Here is a 21,595-nt window from a genome sequence, read left to right as displayed (position 1 = left end):
GGCAGCCATTTTCAGGTCTTTCCAGAGATGCACAATTGGGTTTAAGTCAGGGCTCTGACTGGGCCATTCAAAAACAGTCACGGAGTTGTTCTGAAGCCACTCCTCCGGTATTTTAGCTGTGTTCTTCGGAAAAACACACCAACAGCATGATGCTGCCACCACCATGCTTCACTGTTGGGACTGTATTGGACAGTGCCTGGTTTTCTCCACACATGCCACTTAGAATTAAGGCCAACAATTTCTATCTTGGTCTCATCAGACCAGAGAATCTTATTTCTCACCATCTTGGAGTCCTTCAGGTGTTTTTTAGCAAACGCTTTCATGTGTCTTGCACTGAGGAGATGCTGCCGTCGGGCCCCTCTGCCATAAAGCCCCGACTTGTGGAGGGTTGCAGTGATGGTTGACTTTCAAGAACTTTCTCCCATCTCCCGACTGCATCTCTTGAGCTCAGCCACAGTGATCTTTGGGTTCTTCTTTACCTCTCTCAGCAACGCTCTTCTCCCCCAATTGTTCAATTTGGCCAGACGGCCAGCTCTAGGAAGGGTTCTGATCGTCCCAAACGTCTTCCATTTCAGGATTATGGAGACCACTGTGCTCTTTGGAACCTTAAATGCAGCAGAATTTTTTTTGGAACCTTGGCCAGATCTGTGCCTTGCCACAATTCTGTCTTCAATACCCCATGATTCTCATTTGTTCTGAAATGCACTGTGAGCTGTAAGGTCTTATACAGACTGGTGTGTGGCTTTCCTAATCAAGTCCAATCAGTATAATCAAACACAGCTGGACTTCAATGAAGGTGTAGAACCATTTTAAGGATGATCAGAAGAAATGGACAGCACCCAAGTTAAATATATGAGTGTCACAACAAAGGGTCTGAATACTTATGGTTGTGTGATATTTCAGTTTTTCTTTTTTAATAAAATCAGCAAAAACTTAAACAATTACGTTTTTTTCTGTCAATACGGTGTGCTGTGTGTACATTAATGAGGAAAAAAATGAACTTAAATGATTTTAACAAATGGCTGCAATATAACAGAGTGAAAGATTTAAGGGAGTATGGAAATTTTCCGTACCCACTGCATATCTCCGGACGCGCATTGTTTGGCCTCCTATTTTGTTGTTCAAACTTGGTTATATATGTGCATAAATGAGAGGGGTGGAAGGGGAAGACTGAGACAAAAGGAAGAAGAGATAGGTCGGTGGAGGACTTTAGTTGGGGTCAACAGTCCAGAGCAATGGTGAGTGTGGTAAGGAAGTGAAGAAACAGGTCCAAGCAGGTTGGAAAGGGTGGAGAAAGGTGTCAGGTGTACTATGTGACAGAGGAGTCTCTGCTCGGATTATGGGCAAGGTTTAGAAGACAGTGGTGAGGCCAGCCATTATGTATGGATTGGAGACAGTGGCACTGACGACACTGGTCTCTGACGACGAGTGTAGCCGGGTTGGAGCGCTCCATGCTGGGCATCCATGTGGCGCGCATCCGCGCTAAATCGTCTCATGCTATCGATTGCTTTCGATCTCCTGCTGGTAACACTGACTCGTGTGCATCGAATGCTGACTTTCCCTCACAGCAAATGAGAATCCACTGCATAAAACACTGACTTTTTTTATGTAGCCTCGTGAGCTGCGGACTATGAGGTTTCGTCCCAGTTGATAACGCTAACGCGTGATAACTTGTCTGCAGAAGCGAGTCGGCAGTTTGAAGCCATTTCATTACCACAGGTCCCACCCAGTCGCAAGCACACAACTTGTCGGAAGACAGGCAGTCATTGGCTGATTGTCGGCGTTTTGGGTACTGGCCTTTAAGACACCGTATGAATTGAGCGCTGTTGCGCAAGTTTTTTTTTTCCCCCTGGTACCATGCTATTATGCTGGTACCATCCTATTATTGACATCAAAATACCTTGGTACGGTACTGCATCAGTACTTGGTGCAACACTATTCATGACACGATAGCTTAGCAATTAGCATCATCGCTCTTCGCCCTCCCCTCGTGATAACCATATGGAAGAACTGTAGTTTATTCTCGACCATAGAGGTGATGAGTAGTGACTTACAATAAGTTGACAACGGACGCAAAGAAAACTTTCGCCTCCGCGGCTTGGCAGCCGTAATAAAATAAGCATGCCCCCAGCAGCTAGCTAGCTAGCTGGCTGGCTAGCTCTCTCGCTCTCTCTCTCTCACACACACAAACGCACGCACACAGTCTCCAATATAGTGTTTATTTCATCAAATTAATTTATAAATTAACGGATCGATACAAAGTCCGCATCACTGCAGACCCTGCACCGATCCTGTCGATCTCCCGTTCCATTCTTCCCTCACTCGTGAACAAGACCCCAAGATACTTGAACTCCTCCACTTGGGGCAGGATCTCATCCCGACCTGGAGAGGTCACGCCAACCTTTTCCGACTGAGGACCATGGTCTCAGATTTGGAGGTGCTGATTCTCATCCCAGCCGCTTCACACTCTGCTACAAACTGCTCCAGTGAGAGTTGGAGGTCACAGCTTGATGAAGCCAACAGAACCACATCATCTGCAAAAAGCAGAGATGCAATACTGAGGCCACCAAACCGGACCCCATCTACGCCTCGGCTGCGCCTAGAAATTTTGTCCATAAAAGTAATGAACCAAATCGGTGACAAAGGGCAGCCTTGGCGGAGTCCAACCCTCACCGGAAACGAGTCCGACTTACTGCCGGATATGCGGACCAAACTCTGACTCCGGTTGTACAGGGACCGAACAGCCCGTACCAGCGTGTTCGGTACCCCATACTCCCGAAGCACCCCCCACGGTCGAACGTCTTCTCCAAGTCCACAAAACACATGTAGACTGGTTGGGCGAACTCCTATGCACCCTCGAGGACCCTGCCAAGAGTGTAGAGCTGGTCCACTGTTCCACGGCCAGGACAGCCCTACAACATCCAGAGCCTTGAGAAACTCCGGGCGAATCTCATCCACCCCCGGGGCCCTGCCACCGAGGAGCTTTTTAACCACCTCGGTGACCTCAACCCCAGCGATAAGAGAGCCTGCCTCAGAGAACCCAGACTCTGCTCCCTCATGGGAAGGCGTGTCGGTGGAATTGAGGAGGTCTTCGAAGTATTCTCCCCACCGGCTCACAACGTCCCGAGTCGAGGTCAGCAGCGCCCCATCCACACTATACACAGTGTTGGTGGTGCGGAACATGGTCCACTCTGACTCCATGTCCTCCGCCTCCCCCGGAACATGAGCAAAGTTCTGTCGGAGGTGGGAGTTGAAACTCCTTCTGACAGGGGATTCCGCCAGACGTTCCCAGCAGACCCTCACAATACGTTTGGGGCTGCCACGTCGGACCGGCATCTTCCCCCTCCATCGGAGCCAACTCGCCACCAAGTGGTGATCAGTTGACAGCTCCGCCCCTCTCTTCACCCGAGTGCCCAAGACATGTGGCTGCAAGTCCGATGACACGACCACAAAGTCGATCATCGAACTGCGACCTAGGGTGTCCTGGTGCCAAGTGCACGTGTGGACACCCTTATGCTTGAACATTGTGTTCGTTATGGACAATCCGTGTTTTCCCCATGCTTGCATGTTTTTTTTTCTTTGTTTTTAAATGCTTTTAATCATGTTACGCACATTGAGTTACCTTGTGTATGAAATGTGCTTTATAAATAAATTTGCTTTGCTTTTTGCAGGGTGATGGTAATACTGTGTAACTCATTGGGATGCACAAAAGTGGATAATGTAGCCCTTGTATGCTACAGTAACATCTTTTTCATAACATGAAGACTATGTTATCTGAGCTCACCTTCATTTTTAAAATGTAGATTTACATGAAAGATTTTCTAAAGATATTTTAAAATAGGTGAAGTTTAATGTGACACTTAATTTCAAACTGTTCCACTATCAAAAAAAGGAAAAATCTAAATTTCAACAAGAGGGAAAGGAACAAGCCTGTTTATTTTATTGAACTGTACCTGACAGGATTGCTGGTAAGTGAGACACGCAGTGAGTCTAGGCAACCAAATAGGCGTTCTTCCATCACCCCTGACTTAAGTTCTCCCAGGAATTCCTGAGGAGATATCTGATAGCTGCTTTTCAAGCTACCCTGGAGGAAGGAAAAGAGAAAACATTTTACATGCCAATGGAGAGAGAGGGGAAGAAAATAATCTGACAAATAAACTATTTAAGATGCTGTATGGTACTGTAAGGCATACCATATAATTAACAATGCATAGGAGTATAAGCAGGGTTCCTACACGAGATTTCAAAATTCCATATTTTTTCCAGACCCTAATTTCCAGACTTCTCAGTAAAATAATTCAAGTATGTGTGACATTTCAGTAAATGCATGCATCATTCTGATTCCTTATGCCATTATGTCGCCGAATAATGAACAAACGGACAGCAGAGGACGTTCGCTTCCGCAAAGTCCATTAATCCCTGATAATTGTACACTTTGAAGGGCATTAACCCACTTATACCATGGTCACTTGCCAACAAAAATAATTAATGTAACTACCAATTCATAATTTCATACGTTTTGTAGTCAAAACAAAGTACTAAAACTTTTTATCCCCACTTATGATGCCTGAGGGCTTGACTATCAAGAGACATTCCAATCCCATAACTTTCTGAGGGAATGTAAACGCTGTTAAATAGCAACTCCAGGTGTGATGATCAAATACATTTTTATTATTATACATACATTATATTGGATATATTTATATATGACGGTTGATGCAAGCTCTCAGGCTGGCAGAGATGTGGCGTTGTCCCCGGGTGTTTCGGAGGACATCCAAGGAAAGCTTGGGGTAATTTTCATGTACTTTTAATACAGCTCGCAAGCAGCTAACATAACTCGCTATCTTAGGCTAATGCGAGCACTAATGTTTGTATGTCAAGATGCTGGCGTTCTGTCGATTTATGCTTTAACTGGCGGACTCCGGCCCGGGTCCGGAGACAGGACCCAGAAGCAGTCCCACATGAACCAACACCATAGCAAAAATATAATGTTCATGATTAAAAACATATAGGGTGCTTTTAATTCAAGTGGCACAGCATTACAATTTACAGGTTTTACGATAGTGATGAACAGTACCGACCAATCACATGCGAGTTCAGCCATCCTTCGGCTAATCAAACCTGCATCTCAGGCCATAATCATTGACTGTGCACTGACCACACAGATACGAGGAGAAACGTAACAGGGGAGAGAGAGAAAGAGAGCGTGGAAATCAAGTAGAAAGATCTGAAAATTACAGGTAAAGGAAAGAAACATCTGGAAAAAAATTTAACTTCTCAGTGGGAATTTTCCTGTGGAAGCAGAATTAAACGTGTATACATGTGAAACGCCCTTATGATGCAAAATCCTAAGTTAATTGAAGACTCTAAATTTCCCGTAGGTGTGACTGTGAATGGTTTCTATGTGCCCTGCGATTGGCTGGCGAACAGTTTAGGGTGTTCTCGCCCGAAGATAGCTGGGATAGGCTCCAGCACACCCGCGACCCTAGTGAGGATAAGCGGTACAGAAAATGGGTGGATGTATGGATGTTTGAGACTTCACTGTGTCATCAAGATCCCAAACAGAAAAGGGAAAACGCAAATTTTTTTATTTTTCTGAAGCACTTTATTTGAACATGGATAATGCTCTCTTTTCATTTACTTGCTCTTGATGTGAAATGTAGCCCTACTTTTAGTTAGTAAATGAGAAAAAATTACACAGTTATGTTCCGAAATTCAATTACCCAGGCACAATTTGTACAATTCTTGAAAGAAAACATGAAGGATCAGACAAAACACATTTAATTTTACTTTTAATGGGATTCAAATTAAACTAAAGCATTTCAGAAATGCACAATAATTAAACAAAACAAAGAAAATAATGAGATGGTCCTTGTTCAGTCCTATTTTAAAAATATTTTTTTATTTTCGGCACGGTGACCGACTGGTTAGAGCGTCAGCCTCACAGTTCTGAGGACTGGGGTTCAAATCCCGGCCCCACCTGAGTGGAGTTTGCATGTTCTCCCCGTGCCTGCGTGGGTTTTCTCCAGGCACTCCAGTTTCCTCCCGCATCCCAAAAACATGCATGGTCGGTTAATTGAAGACTCTAAATTGTCCATGGGTGTGAATGTGAGTGCAAATGGTTGTTTGTTGATATGTGCCATGTGATTGGCTAGCGACCACTTCAGGGTGTACCCCGCCACTCGCCAGAAGATAGCTGGGATAGGCTCCAGCACGCCTGCAACCCTTGTGAGGATAAGCGGTACAGAAAAAGGATGGATGGATAATCGATTCTGAAAAGATTTGGTAGTGACAGCCCTATAGAAATTGCTCATTCATTTTACCAATGGCAAGGTTTATTCAGTTGTTGGTCTGCCATAAAAAAAGGAGTGGATTTCTATCTGCTAAGAACATCCATCCATCCATTTTCTGAGCCGCTTCTCCTCACTAGGGTCGCGGTTGTGCTGGAGCCTATCCCAGGTATCATCGGGCAGGAGGCGGGGTACACCAGCCAATCGCAGGGCACAAACAACCATTCGCACTCACAGTCACACCTACGGGCAATTTAGAGTCTCCAATTAATCCATGTTTTTGGGATGTGGGAGGAAACCGGAGTGCCCAGAGAAAACCCACACAGGCACGGGGAGAATATGCAAACTCCACACAGGCGGAACCCCGGTCCTCAGAACTGTGAGGCTGACGCTCTAACCAGTCGGCCACCGTGCCGCCTCTGCTAAGTACAGTGAAAGGCAATTTAAGTTTCGGCAAAAATTGTCCAATAGTGCCAATAAAAATGCTTAGTGTTCTAGTGTTGGATTTGTCTCATGTTATACAGTACAACTCCTCTGCTCAGTTCTGTAGTTTTACACATACTGTTCGCAAGCCCGTAACAATTAGATAAAGTATAAACATGCAGACAACTGAGGAGCTAACAGTGCACCTTCAGGTGTACAAAAGCAGCACTCAAATACGGCCAGCATATGACATGCATAAAATGTAACATAAAATATAAAACATACCGCTTTTGAAGAAGTACAAACATACTGGATGACCATTTCTCTCTTTGTATTCAAGTCCTTGTCTCTCAGGGGAGTCTTTTTTTCTTCATTCAAGTTCATGTCCTCCTAATATGAAAACGAACAACGTTAGAATTACAATACTATTTTTTTCAGTCCTGTTTTTATAATACCCCAGGCAACTTGACTTTCCATTGCATAAGTGTAACAGTTAAAACATGGGGGGGGAAATAATTGTAGGCTCAACGTCAAGTGTAGGTGTGACTTTTGTCACATTTTCCAGTCTCATTAAAAAATGAAAAGAGATTAACACAGCATGTATGAACACAGTACACTTGCTTTCTAAGTGAAATCATTGTGTTGCTTTAATTTATCAAAATGAAAAATGTCAGTCTTTTTGGGTTTTCGGTGTGTGGTGGCTGACACAACATCTAATGGATTTGTAATCTCACCATAAATGCATTATTAATATTAAATGAGTGACCTTGAACATAAGTAACATAAGCCATTTGTGGCTCTCCCTACGCCACTATGCTTGGGCTCCATCACGGTACACTGTGGCCGCTGTCTGCTCTTGGTGCAGACGGCTCCTTGTGATGGTGCTTCCCACTTGGTTTCTCTATACCCACCATACATAATTACATTATTATTTTCTTACTCTTTTAACTGTGTGTGTGTGTGTGTGTGTGTGTGTGGATGAGTGGGAGAAGCTGGGATTGATTTTAACTAAAGCAGTTTGAGATACATAGCATTGTATGAAAAGTGCTCCATAAAAAGTTTTATTTCATTTGATTAGATTTAGGAATAAATGCACCAAGTAACATTGGAACAAAGCCTAATACTAAATAACTGTAAATACAATATGATGCTTCCATTGGATTTTCGATCTGCAAGTGTTTTTCCATAGTGTCTTCACACACACACACAATGTTTGCTTAGGTTAAATCCTGATAACAGTTTAAAAAAAAAAAAAATACAAATTTTAAAAAATGATTTTGAAGTTAATTTTTGCAATTGTTAAATAAGGAGTTGTCTTTCTAGGCAACAAAAAATAATGCAATGTTTATGCTACACTAGAAGTGTAAAGTAATACTGATGCAAAGAGTCATTAGCTCAGTGAAAGTTGGTTGTTTATCACATTTTTCAGAAACATTGTGGATAAAAGAATGACATCATTACTTGCGTACCATCATTTTTTCGAACAGTGCCAATATTTCCTTTTCTGAAGTGATCTTTGATGAAAGTTCCTCAAACTGGGAACTGGATGATGAAAATACAGACCAATCAGTAGTACTGTGTTTAGAATGGGGTATCGCTGGCCGCTCCTTTTTACTACCCGGGATCCGAATACTTGCAAATCTGTCCAGCTACAGGGGGAAAGAAAATGAAAGACCCAAATCAAAATAAACAAAAAAGGTGCAACAAGGTAAGATGAGTGTTAGTTTACTGTATATAGATTTATATAAATATTTATGAAAGTGGAGTTAACAATGCATTCTGCATGACGATAATATTCAATTTGTATTGTGTGAGAGAAGCATAAATCTGGTTAGGGTGAAAGAAAAATTGACAAATACTTTTACTTAAAAGGCTTCACTTTTTGAATAAATGTGATGGTTTTAGTCATGTTAGTTGATAGTCTGCAGCCAAGAAAATGGAAGAATTGCTTTCATTTTTCATTTCTTACCACGTCATCAGTGAGATTTCTAAATGGCAGGTGCTATGAATAGGGAGGGGACAGACAAAAAAAAATAAAAAATTTGAAGTATCACTGCCGTGCACACAATCATCAACTGTAATGTATTAAACAATGTCTAGGTTTCAGTGTGGACTCTGCATGGTCACAGTTGACCTTAAAGAGATGAGTCTAAACAAAGGAAGTCACCAACTATTATAGAGCAGAAGAAAAACGCCAAACCTCAGCAAACCCTTCATAGCGACACAATGTTACATGTAAAAATAGATATTATTCAGGTGGTAAAAAATATAAAAAGTTGACCTTTACTTTAAAAATATACATATACTCGGTCACAGAAATAAACTGTAAATAACAGACAGGTATTTTCCCTCCACACAATGATTGTTAAACCTCCTTAAAAATGAATCATAAGTCATATAGCCCATTACAAGATGTTATACATGTCAGCAATTATTATTTGATTCTTTTTTTCATAATAAGGAAAAAGGTAACCACCATAAATACAGTTAATTAACCAGTAACTTGTGATTCACCTGCCATTTTTTTCCAAGTTTGATTTCCTGTGCTCATTCAGATTACCTGCCCTTGTCAGAAATTTCCTTTTAATTCTAAAGCTAATAGACTCACTTAGTGGGCTGTCTCACTACTTACAATTACTGTAATACAGTACTGCTTTGCGTTTGAACATTCCTGGTGAATGTAGTAAAATAGTGAAAAGGTCTAACAAATAAGATGAGTGAGCACAAAGTCTGTGCGATGACGAACACTTTCTGATTAATTTTTTATGCCCCCCCATACTGTGTATTTTTATTGTTTTAATAAAATAAAAAATAAAAACGTCCGTGTCACTGAGTGACCTTTAAAAAGAAACTGACTTACCAGCCTTATCATGGCTTTTATGATGTTGTACTGCCACCTATTGGAATAATGTGGAAAATCGTTTTCAACGAGCCATTAAACTACTACTACTATACATTACAGTGATTCTGTACAACAGTGGTGTGATGAGACAAAAGTCCACTGAGAAGAATACTGCAGGGACCCAGAGAGACCCACAAGCAAGATAGCTGCATTGTACTATAGCTCTAGGAAGCGTATGGATTAGTGGAAAGCCTAAACCCTCTGCTAATTTTAACCTTTTTATTTCCTTCAGGCAACACCAACTACATAAATATGCCAACGGGTGCTATTAAGAAAACAATATTACAAGTCAAACATAAGTCTTAGGCCCTTCCTAAAATAAGAAATGTTTACCCGTTTCACTAAGTGATATACATAATAGGTAGAACTGAAAAAAAAACTTCTGCTCTTCATTGTGCTTATTGTCCTAATTGTTCTCTTAATAATCTCTGTCTGTTTCTCTCTCACTCTCATTACCAAGAAAGATGACATCTGAAGCAAATTACTGCATGAATAAGAAAATGTATGATTGTACTACTGTGTCTGTGAAGCTCCATCATTACTAGGGGGCTGACATGCTGTTGTTTATCCCTCATTAATGTGCAAATTCAGTGTTATACAGTATAGTGGTGTATAATATTGTGCTATTCAATATCAGTCCATCAAAGGTTGTCAGAACTTTTGTTGACAACGAATTACTAGTTCCTTATCCTGTGTCTTGACCACAACAAGGAAGCACCCAGTTCTAGCCTTAACATCAATCGAACCAAGCCTTTTTCTAAAAAGCCAAAATATTAGTACATTACATGTTCAGGTATGGAGAAGTGTTGGTTGAAATTGAATGCATACTACATATCCTCAAGTGCACACCTGTCAAAACGACCATTATTTTCTTTTTTATTCCAACCGTCTTTGCAATAAATAAGGGCACAACAAAAGCAGCACACTACAGTCCTGTACAGAGAAATGTAACTACTCATTTAAGTGAAACTTACAAACTTGGGTTTGCGGTCTCCTTCTTCGGAGCATGGCGTACCGAGGTGGGAGGAGGAAGCCTTCTTCTTATGAGATTTACCGTCTCGTCCCGACGTGGCTTCAAACCGCTGACCGTAAGTGTCCATGTTGTTGACCTGTGCACATGTACTCGACGTTACGGCCTCTTACTGTCGACCTCGACCTGAGTTACAACACATCTTTGACAAATACTACAAGTACTATTCTTTTAAAACGTCGCCTTGGTTTTAGAGACAAGTACGGAGGTTCTACTCTATTGCATGAAGTCAATAACACGTTATTCTGAACCGCTGAGAAAGCAATATTATTACTATCCAATCGCGTTTCATGTCCGTTTAGCTGTCAACTAGCAGGGACAGTACTAATCCAATTTGTGGACTGCCACGTCAACGTGTCAACTTTCCACTAACCTGGGGAAGGCGTTGGACATATAGTTTCTCTGTAGATATGGCCTTTTGTCTTCTAATTATGGAAAAGTAAAGTAACTACGACCACCATGAACTGAAATGTTGCCTACACAACGATACAGTACTTTTTGACAGACCCGCGCAAAGAGGGTATAAAATTTGATCGTTTGAGTCGACCAATAATGTCCACTGAATAGTGGAGGTGGCGCAATTCCTGAAATAACACCGTCCCTTTTTTGTTAAACATGCATTTGATTGGTTGTCAGTGCTGTCAATCAACTCACTTCAGACGGAATCGCTTGTTTTTGCAATGCGAACGTACCGTAGGTGCGGTGGTAGCATTGATATTTGGCGTTCACAGTACAGTACAGGGTCTTAGTTTTTTTTCTCGGACCTGCATTATTATTAGTGATCTATTAACTAGTAGCTATTAGATGTAATGTAAATATTTTAAAAGGCTGGTGCAACCGGCATGAAAGTGTCCCCTCACTAACTGTTTTGTTTGATAATTGCATAGGTATCATTCATTAAGTTCCATGTTCTGAATCTAGAATTGTAATAACTGAATATTTCCCTTTATTCGTGTATTTAAACAGTATATAAACAGGCCAGGTATAGAAAACAGACACAGACAGATGGATCATTCTTATTCAGGACCCACAAAAAATGCATTGAAATGAAGACTAGTTGTAGACCGGGGGGGTATTCCAGCCAGCGGGTTATGTGAAAATCCGGAGGAAATTGACCCTGAGATGAGGGAAAGCCTTGAAAATTCCTTTCCAAAGAGCTGGGGAAGAGGAATTCCGACTATAGGCTAATAGATAGAGCGCTACTAGGATTCCCACTGCCAGCATGATTGGCTCCTGCGTCGCAAGAAGGGCAGGCTAAGCAGATGTAACGAGATGACAATCCCAAACATGTATCACATTTGTACGAAATAAAAACAAAGAAGTTTGTTATGGTTAGGTTTAGAGCTAGGGTTGGGGTTTAAGGCGGTTTAGGATGGGTTAAAGTTAGGATTAGGGTGGGCTAGGGTTACTGGGAAAAAAAGTTAGGTGCGAGTTTGCAGCAAAGACTTTGCCTGTTATTTTAATGTGTAGCTATCGTTGTCATTGTACCTGTATATTCTTAAGGATGTTAACATGTTAGCGAGCATTGCAAAGGGCATGAAATAGCGTCCAGGCTGGACTATAACTTTTTGGGGGCATAATGCTTTGAGTCAGCCAGTGTTTAGCTGCTAGACTGCTAAGTGCTAAGTATACACAGACTGTTAATGTGCTGTCGCGGTGCGTGAAACAGCGTACATGCTGCTTAGTTATGGTGACATATAACATTGGTGGGCTCATTGCTTCGATTTGGTGGTAACTCTGTGTAACAGTCTTTTACGGGTAGTCTACATAATTTCATCCATCCATTGATCCATCCATCCATCCATCCATTTTCTGAGCCGCTTCTCCTCACTAGGGTCACAGGCGCGCTGGAGCCTATCCCAGCTATCATCGGGCAGGAGGCGGGGTACATCCTGAACTGGTTGCCAGCCAATCGCAGGGCACATACAAACAAACAACCACTCGCACTCACATTCACACCAACTGACAATTTTAGAGTTGTCAATTAACCTACCACGCATGTTTTGGGGATGTGGGAGGAAACCGGAGTGCCCAGAGAAAACCCACGCAGCTACGGCGAGAACATGAAAACTCCACACAGGCGCGGCCGGGATTTGAACACGGTCATCAGAACTGTGAGGCAGATGTGCTAACCAGTCTTCCACCATATGTAATGTGCGGCAGGTGCTTCAGAGGTTGCTTGAGAACAAGCTCTACATAAAACCAGAGAAGTGCGAGTTTCATGTCTCTAAGAGCACCTTTTTGGGATATGTCATCGCCAAGGAGGACCTGCAAATGGATCCGGCTGAGGTAACTGCTGTGGCGGATTCGCCAAGACTTTCCTCCCGTGAACAGCTGCAGCGCTTTCTTGGCTTCACAAACTTTTAGCGGAGATTTATCAGGGACTACAGTCGGAGTGCAACCCCCCTCACCACCCTCACATTCTCCTTGAAACCCTTCCAGTGGTTGGCTGAGGCAGACCTGGGTTTCAGCGAATTCGAGGCGGTTTACCTCCACTTCTGTCCTCATTCACCCTGACCCGACTCGTCAATTTATTGTCGAGGTGGATGCCTCGGCGGTGGGATATGGGGCGGTGCTGTCCCAGCAGTCCAGGGAGTATGGTAAAATGCACCCCTGTGCCTTCTTTTCGCACAGACTTTCCCCAGCTGAGCGGAACTACGGTATTGGGGACAAGGAGCTTTTGGCGGTGAAACTGGCCCTGGAGGAGTGGCGCCACCTGTTGAAGGGAGCGGAACAACCTTTCATTGTTTGGACTGATCGTCGTAATCTGGAGTACATCCGATTGGCTAAGCGCTTGAACGCCAAACAGGCTAGGTGGGCACTCTTCTTTGAGCGTTTCACATTTTCCGTATCTATCGGCCAGGGCCGCAAAATGCTAAACCCGATGCACTTTCTCATCTGTTCACTCCTGAGAACACTAAGCCGGATCATGAACCCATTCTGTCCCCCACCTGTTTTTTTTTTAACAGCCGAACAGGACAAAAAAAAAGGAAGAGGGCTCAAGGGGGAACAGTCTGGCCCTGGTGGAGGTCCCAGAAATTGTTTGTTTGTGCACATCTCAGTACGTTCCCAGGTACTGGAATGGGGCCAGTCATCTCCCTTGACATTTCACGCTGGAATCCACAGAACTTTGGCATTCCTCTGCCCACGCGTGGGTTGCGCTCGAGTATAAAGGCAAACTGCGCGCGGGATAGCTGCATTGACGTCAGCGCAGTCGCCACCCGCGCGAGTATAAAGAAGCCTTTAGTCTGTCCTCGGGTAATCATCTGCAGAGTAACAGACAGGGTGAGTGTGCCAATCAGCAGCTGGAATCAGCCCTGCGCTGAATGAGAAACTTGCACCCAGCTTTGCGGAGTACCTAGCTTGCGTGGGTCAAGTATGCGCACATGTCTCAATTCCAGTGTTCCTTGGGCTATCAAACCCTACTGTTCCCATCACAAGAGGGTGATTGTGCCGAGCCACATGCATAAGTGTGCCAGAGTCTGGAGGTCAGCTCATTCTGTGCTGAGTCAAGATCTCAGGTACAAGCTAATCGTCGCCGTACTCCCGCTCCCAACTATTCTGTCGGCCAAAATGTGTGGCTTAGCACACGAAACCCGTCCCTTAAAGTGAATCCAAGAAATTGCCACCTCGTATTCATCAGCTCCTATGAAATCAATGCCCTGGTTAATCCCTGCGCAGTACGCCTTAAACTCCCAACCTCTCTTCGGGTTCATGCAACTTTATATGTTTTACAAGTTAAGCCGGTGTCTTCGAGTCCGCTGTCCCCTCCTGTGCCACCCCCTCCATCCCCCCCTTATAATCGATGGGCATCCCGCGGTCACTGTTAAGGCCCTTCTGGATGTGCGTCGGGAGGACTGGGAGGATTATGGTAGTTGTTGGGTTCCTGCCCGTCAGGTGTTGAGTAGGGCGCTCATCCGTGACGTCCATACTTGTGTCCCGTGTTGTCCTGTGTCGTCCGCCGGGTGATGCCCGTAGGAGGGGGGGGGGGGGGGTACTGTTAGGTGTCCTGCCCTTGCTCCTTGACCTCCGCCCTGCATAGTGTGTGTGTGTGTGTGTGTGTGTCCTTGTGCAGGATTGGTGAGACGAGGTGCAGGCAATTATCACCTCCTGTCTACTTAAGCTGGTCCCAAACTCCACCTCGTCACCAGATCTACAACTCTCGAACACGAGTTTGTGCATCCATCAAGTATTCCGAGCCTAGTATTGTTGGTATTTTTGACTCTGCCTCGTTAACTTGCCCCAAGACTATTTCACGAGCACTTCTTGCCTGCCTACCTGCCTGCCTGCCTTTCTTGCACTCGGCACCTGTTGAATTGGAACACAGCCTCAGAGTCTGTTCACCACTCGGAACTTCATACCCCTGGACCACTGCAATGTCCATGACCCCCTCTGTAAAATAAACTTATCCTTGCATCTGCCGCCTTGCCTCTAGCCTCTGCATTTGGGTCCTCCACACACCCAAGAGTCATAACAGGTTCCTGCTAAATGTTTGTCGAAAGTACATTATGTTGCAGTTCTTGTATGATTAAAGCTACAAAATGAGGGTTGATATGCATATAGGCCTCAGATAATAGGAATTATTAATCATAAATGATATTTCCTTCTTACCACCACAGGGTGCACCTCACCAACGTCAGAGCAACAGCGGGAAGCTACAGTTAACATGCACCAATAGGCCTTTGACCTAACTTTGGAGGTACTGCATTACTGAAAGAGAGGGCAAAAACTGTAAAACTTTATACTGTCATAGCTGTGTTCAATGAGCAAACAATACTGTAACATGGATTTGTATCAGGCTATGAAGACATTTAAAGCATACCATTTCTTTTCAGGAGGACATGCCATCTACCAGGAGGTGGTTGTGTGGGCAGCTGCTGGAGACCTTTACACACTTGAAAGGTATTATATACTGTGTCCTTATGTTATGTACTTATATGTTTTGATTATGAAGATGGAAGCCTATATACAGAGGGTGGAAAAAGTATGTGAACCCTTTGAATTTTTTTAAATAGCTGCATAAAGTGATCATAAAATGTTGTCTGATTTTAATCTAAATCACAAGAATAAACCGTCTGCTTCAACTAATACCACACAAACAATTGTTTTTTTGTTTTTGTTTGCTTTATTTTTATAGCGCATAACGTAAACATTCACATGACAGGGAGTAAAAAAATAAGTGAACGCTTGGATTTAATAACCGGTTGACTTTGGCAGCAGTAACCTCAACCAAACGTTTCCTGTAGTTGCAGATCAGACTTGCACAATGATCAAGATGAACTCGAGTTATTCACAGCAGATATCCCAGAATTCTTGCTGAACTGAAACAGTTTTGTAAAGAGGAATGATCCAAAATTAATCCTGATGATTGTGCACGCCTTATCTGCAACTACAGGAAATGTTTGCTTGAGGTTATTGCTGCCATAGGATAGTCAACCATAGTCATAGTGCAGATATGTTTTTGACATGGTCTTTATTTCATTATTTCTTTTATTTTCCGTATTTTTAACAGGTAGTTTCTTTTTCTTATGCAACTTGCACTTCGTCTCAAGTCGCATTGTTTGTTAATTTGTTACTACTGACTGAGGCGCGAGCTCAAGAATTCCAGTGTACCTGTTTTTAACTTGTACAAATGGAAATAAATTCTACTCTCATACATAAGTGTAAGAAAAAATAAGACTGTGGGTTGTGCCATTAGCACTATGCCTCAAAATGTTCTCCAAAAGGAGGAATTGGCAGAGCACAAGCCTGGTAGTGAGGCACATTGCGTGTAGTAGGTATGTCCTGGAAGATGTTTTTTAATGACAAATGTTTTATTTTGTAATTCCTTTTTGATAAATCATTGTTTTATGATGTGCCCAAAGTGTACTTACAATGTGTGGGTTTATAAGTAAATTGTTCAAGACAAAGTACAGTATGTTATCTTGTGAAAACATCAAAAGTGCCAGTGGGAAAAAGTATTTGAAGCCTTGGAGTCAAATAGCCTAATGTTTGAGCTGTCATAAAAGTGTCTGGTAAGTGGATTGGAACTGCACAATGTCCCAAGTGTTAATTTAATCTAATCATTAGTCAAATCAGACATATTCTTAAAATAAAAAGGGGGGGGGGGGGTTATGACAATAATATTGTATTATCTAGCTCAGGAAATATTATTTTCTCAAATTCACTATTTAGTTGATGATAATATTCAAAATTAAATATTTGCAGTGCATGGATGTGAGTAGTTTTCCCTGTGTTTGCCTTGTGTCCCCAAATGACTAACTATGCCCCCTGAGCAGTCAAGTGTCATCACTGAGGATGAAAACTAGCCTTCTGGCTAATTCTGGCTTTTTTAACCTTGTGTATTTCATGTGTTTTATGAAATTGCATTGTCCCCTTTCAAATAAACTGATTAATAATAATAACAATAACACAAAAAGCTAAAGGGCTTATTTCCATTGTGGTCCTCAGTACATAAAAATACTGTATATCAAATAGTATTATAAGATGCTTATTGCATATTAACGCTCATCACGTGAGCGAAATTTACAAACTAAGATGTTTTTGAGAATTGAAGAGCAGTTGTTTTCCTGACTGCTACACTGCGGAGTAATCCTTTTTGTGATTGGTTGGCACTCGCTATTTCCTCCAGTATAATCCAATCAGCGATGGCGTTGTAGCTCGCTCCAAAGTAACGTACTCGTTTATACTCGTAAATGTGCACCAGTTATCGTGAAAAAGAAACTTATTAAATGCATTAACTTATTACTGCTGACTACGTGAACGGAATTTAAAAAGCAAAGCAAATTTATTTATGTAGCGAATTTTATACACAAGGTAGCTCAATGTGTTTTACATGATTAAAAGCATTTTTTTAATAAAAAGAAAAAATAGCTTATACACATTTAAAGACAAAAATAAAAATACAATAAAAACAGTGTACAGTGCAAGAAAGATCATTAAAAGTGGAAATGCTCTAAAACGCATGAGAACCAAACTGAAGCAATTTAATGACATCTGGGGAAACCTGTGCAGGTGCTTTGAGTTTAGTAGATGAATAATGTGTGACACTCAGTTTAAAACATTTATGGCCTGCAAAATTTGGGCTGATTTCTTCACAGTATTGTAATTTTGTTTTAAATTCCTGGTTTTATGAGCTGGACGCCCAAATTAGCAAAGCAAATTTATTTATATAGCGTATTTCATACAAGAGGTAACTCAATGTGCTTTACATGATTAAAAGTATTTAAAAACAAAGAAAAAAACAGCTTATAAAGATTTAAAACAGAGAAGAAAAAAATACAATTAAAACAGCGTACAGTGCAATAAATATCATTTAAAAGTGGAAATGCTCTAAAAAGCATGGGAAAAAAGAAGAGTTTTTAACCTGGACTTAAAAACATTCACACTCGGGGCTGACATCACGTCTGTTGGCAACTTATTCCATTTGTGTGCAACAAAACAGCTAAATCCTGCTTCACCATGTTTGCTTTGGACTCTATGCTCCACTATTTGACCTGAGTCTGTCGATCTCAGAGACCTACTGGGTTTATATTCCATTAGCATTTCTTTCATGTATTCAGGACCTAAACCATTTAGTGGTTTATAGACCAGTTGTCATGAACGGAACAGAGGATAGTACTCAAAAATGCACGACTCCAAAACAAATGGACAGTTTCAAAAAAGAGAGGTTTAATATATGGGCAGAAGTCGGTACACAGGCAGGCAATTCAAAAAAGGCAACAGTATCCAAAAACATGAGGCAAAAAGGCGAGGTCGATAATCGTAACAGGGTCTAGTCTTACTGTGAGTCTTTGACTTGGAAACAAGGAATGCTGGAACGCGACGACAACGTACAACAAACTGGCGACGAGAAAGAATGAAACACGAGGTTAAATGCTGGACTCTCCTTTGATGTTTGTTAATGGAAGATAAAATGTCCGTTTTGATATCTTACAAACTGTAGAAATATTCCAAATGTATGCCTTGGTGTCTGTGTCACTATTGTCAGTTTGACAGGTCCTCTGTCAGATTTTGAAAGCTGTTCCTCGTGATTTGAAATCAAACAGTACGATATGTTGTATTGAACAATAAGTAACCGATCTGCCACGACCAAAGTTTAAACAATGATTCTATGCGTGAGAGTAAAAAGTTGGGAGTGTTTTAGATTAATGATTTTAAACCCAGTTGATCAAATTTGTAGACAAGATTCAGGCGTTTTCGATCGAAGAAGCCGGCCATTAGGCTTGGATCACTTTTCCTAGCCACGATCGGTCGGTGGAGCCTCAGCGAGCAACTACCCCCATCCCGTGCCGGTCCCGCACGCCTCTGAGGACCAGAGCTTGGCCCGCCACCAGTTCAACCGGCAGGAAAGTTATGAGTGCGTCCTAAACGGGATAACAACTTTCCTTTCCCATTTCTTTTTGTTTGTATTTTTGTGCACCTTTTTTTCTTCAACCAAACCTGCTTTGTTTCCGCCTGAGGTCCGGAGGAAGACCACTCCCCAAAGACCAGCTGATCTGCGTTCGTGAGTCGACACTGCAATCCTTACTATGATGTACAACATCAGTGCCTAATAATTTTGGGGAAATTACTACCTTCACACGAAACCCCAACTTTGCTTTTTCTCGCTCTGATTCTATGCTGTAAACGCTCACGTTTCCAATTTTAGTCCAACACACGATGTTCTGTTCCCCTTTTCATGCCAATTTTCCTCCTTTTTACTGTTATTAGTGTTATTTTCTTTGTTTTGTTAGACCCCGTCACTGATGGTGTAGTGGTACACTCGCCTGACTTTGGTGCAGGCAGCGTGGGTTCAGTTTCCACTCAGTGACGGTGTGAATGTGAGTGTGAATGGTTGTCCGTGTCTATATGTGCCCTGCGACTGACTGCCGACCAGTTCAGGGCGTAGTCCGCCTTTCGCCCGAAGTCAGCTGGGCTAGGCTCCAGCGTCCCGCGACCCTAACCAGGATAAGCGGTGTTGAAAATGGATAGTTAGACCCCTTTTGTGTGTTCCCTTTTGATCCATTTAGATGTCATTAAATATACCATAAAATTCCACTCTTGGTTGCATTTTGTGTGTGTTCTGAGTTTAAGTAAACTCATCTAGTCATCTGGAACTCAACATTTCATAGTGTAGCAACCTTCAGATTACAAGACTGATAAAAAGGTTTCTCGTCATATCTCCAAAAGTTTATACTTATAAAAAGTGACGTGGTGCCCTTTTTGAGACATTAGTTTGATTTTAACAATTAAACTTAAAATTACGGTAAACTGGAAGTAATGCAAGCGTCGCTTCCGGCTTATTCTTTTCTCCTAAATTAATTACATTTTTATTTGACCAATATACGCTACAACAGTGACACAACACCCCAATTGAACTGTAGTCATCTGGAGACACTGCTAGATAGAACGCTGTGTCATCTGCATAGCTACAATAGTCAACATTAAGGTTCTGAAGAATTTGACCCAAGAGTAGCATATACAGGCTGAACAGGAAAGGTCAAAGAAGTGACACTTGAGGGATCCCATAGGTCATTGCCATTCGATGAGATTGAACACTTCTAATGGTTACGAAATAACGCCGATCCTCCAGGTAGGACCTGAACCATTGAAGGACTGTTCTTTTTAGTCCTACCCACGTTTCCAACCTGATCAGCAGTATATTATACTCTACCATATCAAAAGCCGCATTGAGACCCAACAAGACCAGAACTGACACCTTTCCCGAGTCAGTTTTCAACCTTATATCAATTAGCACTTTGATAAGAGCTTATTCTGTACTGTGATGAGTTCAGAAACCTGATTGAAAATGGTCAAAAAGTCAATTTATGTTCAAGAAAGTGCTGAGTTAAATAAAAATAACTTTCTCAACAATCTTGGCTATGAAAGGAAGATTTGAAATGAGATTTTTTAGCACAGGCTTAATGGCAGCTACTTTAAGAGCTTTAGGAAACGCGCCTGACTGAAGTGAGCAATTGATTATTTGCAAATCAGCACGCAAAGACTTCGCAATAGCTTTGAAAAACTCTGATGGTATTGAGTCAAAACAGCTCATTGATGGTTTCAGCTGCTGAACCATTTTCTCTCCAGTTTTTTGGTCAACTGTATCAAATTCTGACATGGTAACAGAGTTTTTCCTGGGTGGCTTCAGATGTAGTATCATTTTATCATTTTACTGATTTGTGCTAATATTTAACCCGATGGATAGTATTTTTTCACTAAAATAACAAATTCATTGCATTTATCTGCTGTTAGGAGTTCTGGAGCTATTACTGATGATTTCAGAAAAGTGTCAATTTGGAGTTTATTTTTTATCCACTTACGTTCTGCTTTCCTACACTTTGATTTTGAGGTCCTTACCATCATTGTGCTCCTCCACGATGTTGTTCTAGGTCGCCTCAAGATTGTCTTAGTTTTAATAGGAGCGACAGCATTCATGATATTTGAGATTTTAGAGGTGAAATTATCCAAAAATGTAAAAATAAATACTTGGAATTGTTGAAATTGTGGTCCCTGAATCTCTAATCAATGAAGGTTAAACTTTTTGAATGGAATTATGGAAGTAAATAAACTTTTCCATGATATTCTAATTTTTTGGAAAGTGTCTGTTTACCCAGTGACTTGATATTGAATAGAGCTAGTCTCGCAGAGATAGCTGGTGACAATGGTTTGATAGGTTCACGGTTTATCCTCACTAAGCTTGTAGCTCTACCCTCTTTGTGCCATATTTCTTTGACCAAATTTCTGTCCCTTGTAATTACAGGGATGAAAAATGCCTGATCTCCATAGGGATGTGACTTAATCTGGAGAAGAATGCTGTTTGTATCTGTTTTTCAGCCGCCATCCTGCACATACAGTATAAATCAGATTTCGAGATTAGCTTCTTTACAGGTGGAGGAGGGGCCCTTCGCATCTTAGTGAATGTTCGTTTCAGGTGAGGGGGATGGGAGGAAGATATTGGCATGGTGT

At 41.9% G+C, this 21,595-nt stretch overlaps 1 protein-coding gene across 7 annotated transcripts in view; it reads right to left on the bottom strand.

Annotated features, from left to right (window-relative positions):
• The window catches only part of LOC133472273 (protein diaphanous homolog 3-like), a 247,402-nt gene extending 236,211 nt beyond the window's left edge, over positions 1 to 11,191 (bottom strand). For 5 of the 7 annotated variants that reach the window (XM_061762856.1, XM_061762881.1, XM_061762891.1 and 2 more), the window contains exons 1-6: positions 11,019 to 11,191; positions 10,590 to 10,724; positions 8,683 to 8,715; positions 8,183 to 8,362; positions 6,999 to 7,103; positions 3,954 to 4,084 (exon numbers count right to left, since the gene is read on the bottom strand). In XM_061762856.1, the coding sequence (XP_061618840.1) occupies positions 3,954 to 4,084; positions 6,999 to 7,103; positions 8,183 to 8,362; positions 8,683 to 8,715; positions 10,590 to 10,715 (575 nt within the window). In that variant the 5' untranslated portion in view covers positions 10,716 to 10,724; positions 11,019 to 11,191. The remainder of the gene's footprint in view (positions 1 to 3,953; positions 4,085 to 6,998; positions 7,104 to 8,182; positions 8,363 to 8,682; positions 8,716 to 10,589; positions 10,725 to 11,018) is intronic. The other 2 variants (XM_061762862.1, XM_061762909.1) reach the window with 1 other exon arrangement.
• Between the last annotated feature and the right edge of the window lie 10,404 nt (positions 11,192 to 21,595).

The sequence above is a fragment of the Phyllopteryx taeniolatus genome, chromosome 2 (assembly GCF_024500385.1).
Source record: "Phyllopteryx taeniolatus isolate TA_2022b chromosome 2, UOR_Ptae_1.2, whole genome shotgun sequence".
NCBI classification, from domain to species: Eukaryota; Metazoa; Chordata; class Actinopteri; order Syngnathiformes; family Syngnathidae; genus Phyllopteryx; species Phyllopteryx taeniolatus.
Note: the sequence above shows the minus strand (reverse complement) of the source record. Positions and strands in the feature narration are given on the sequence as shown.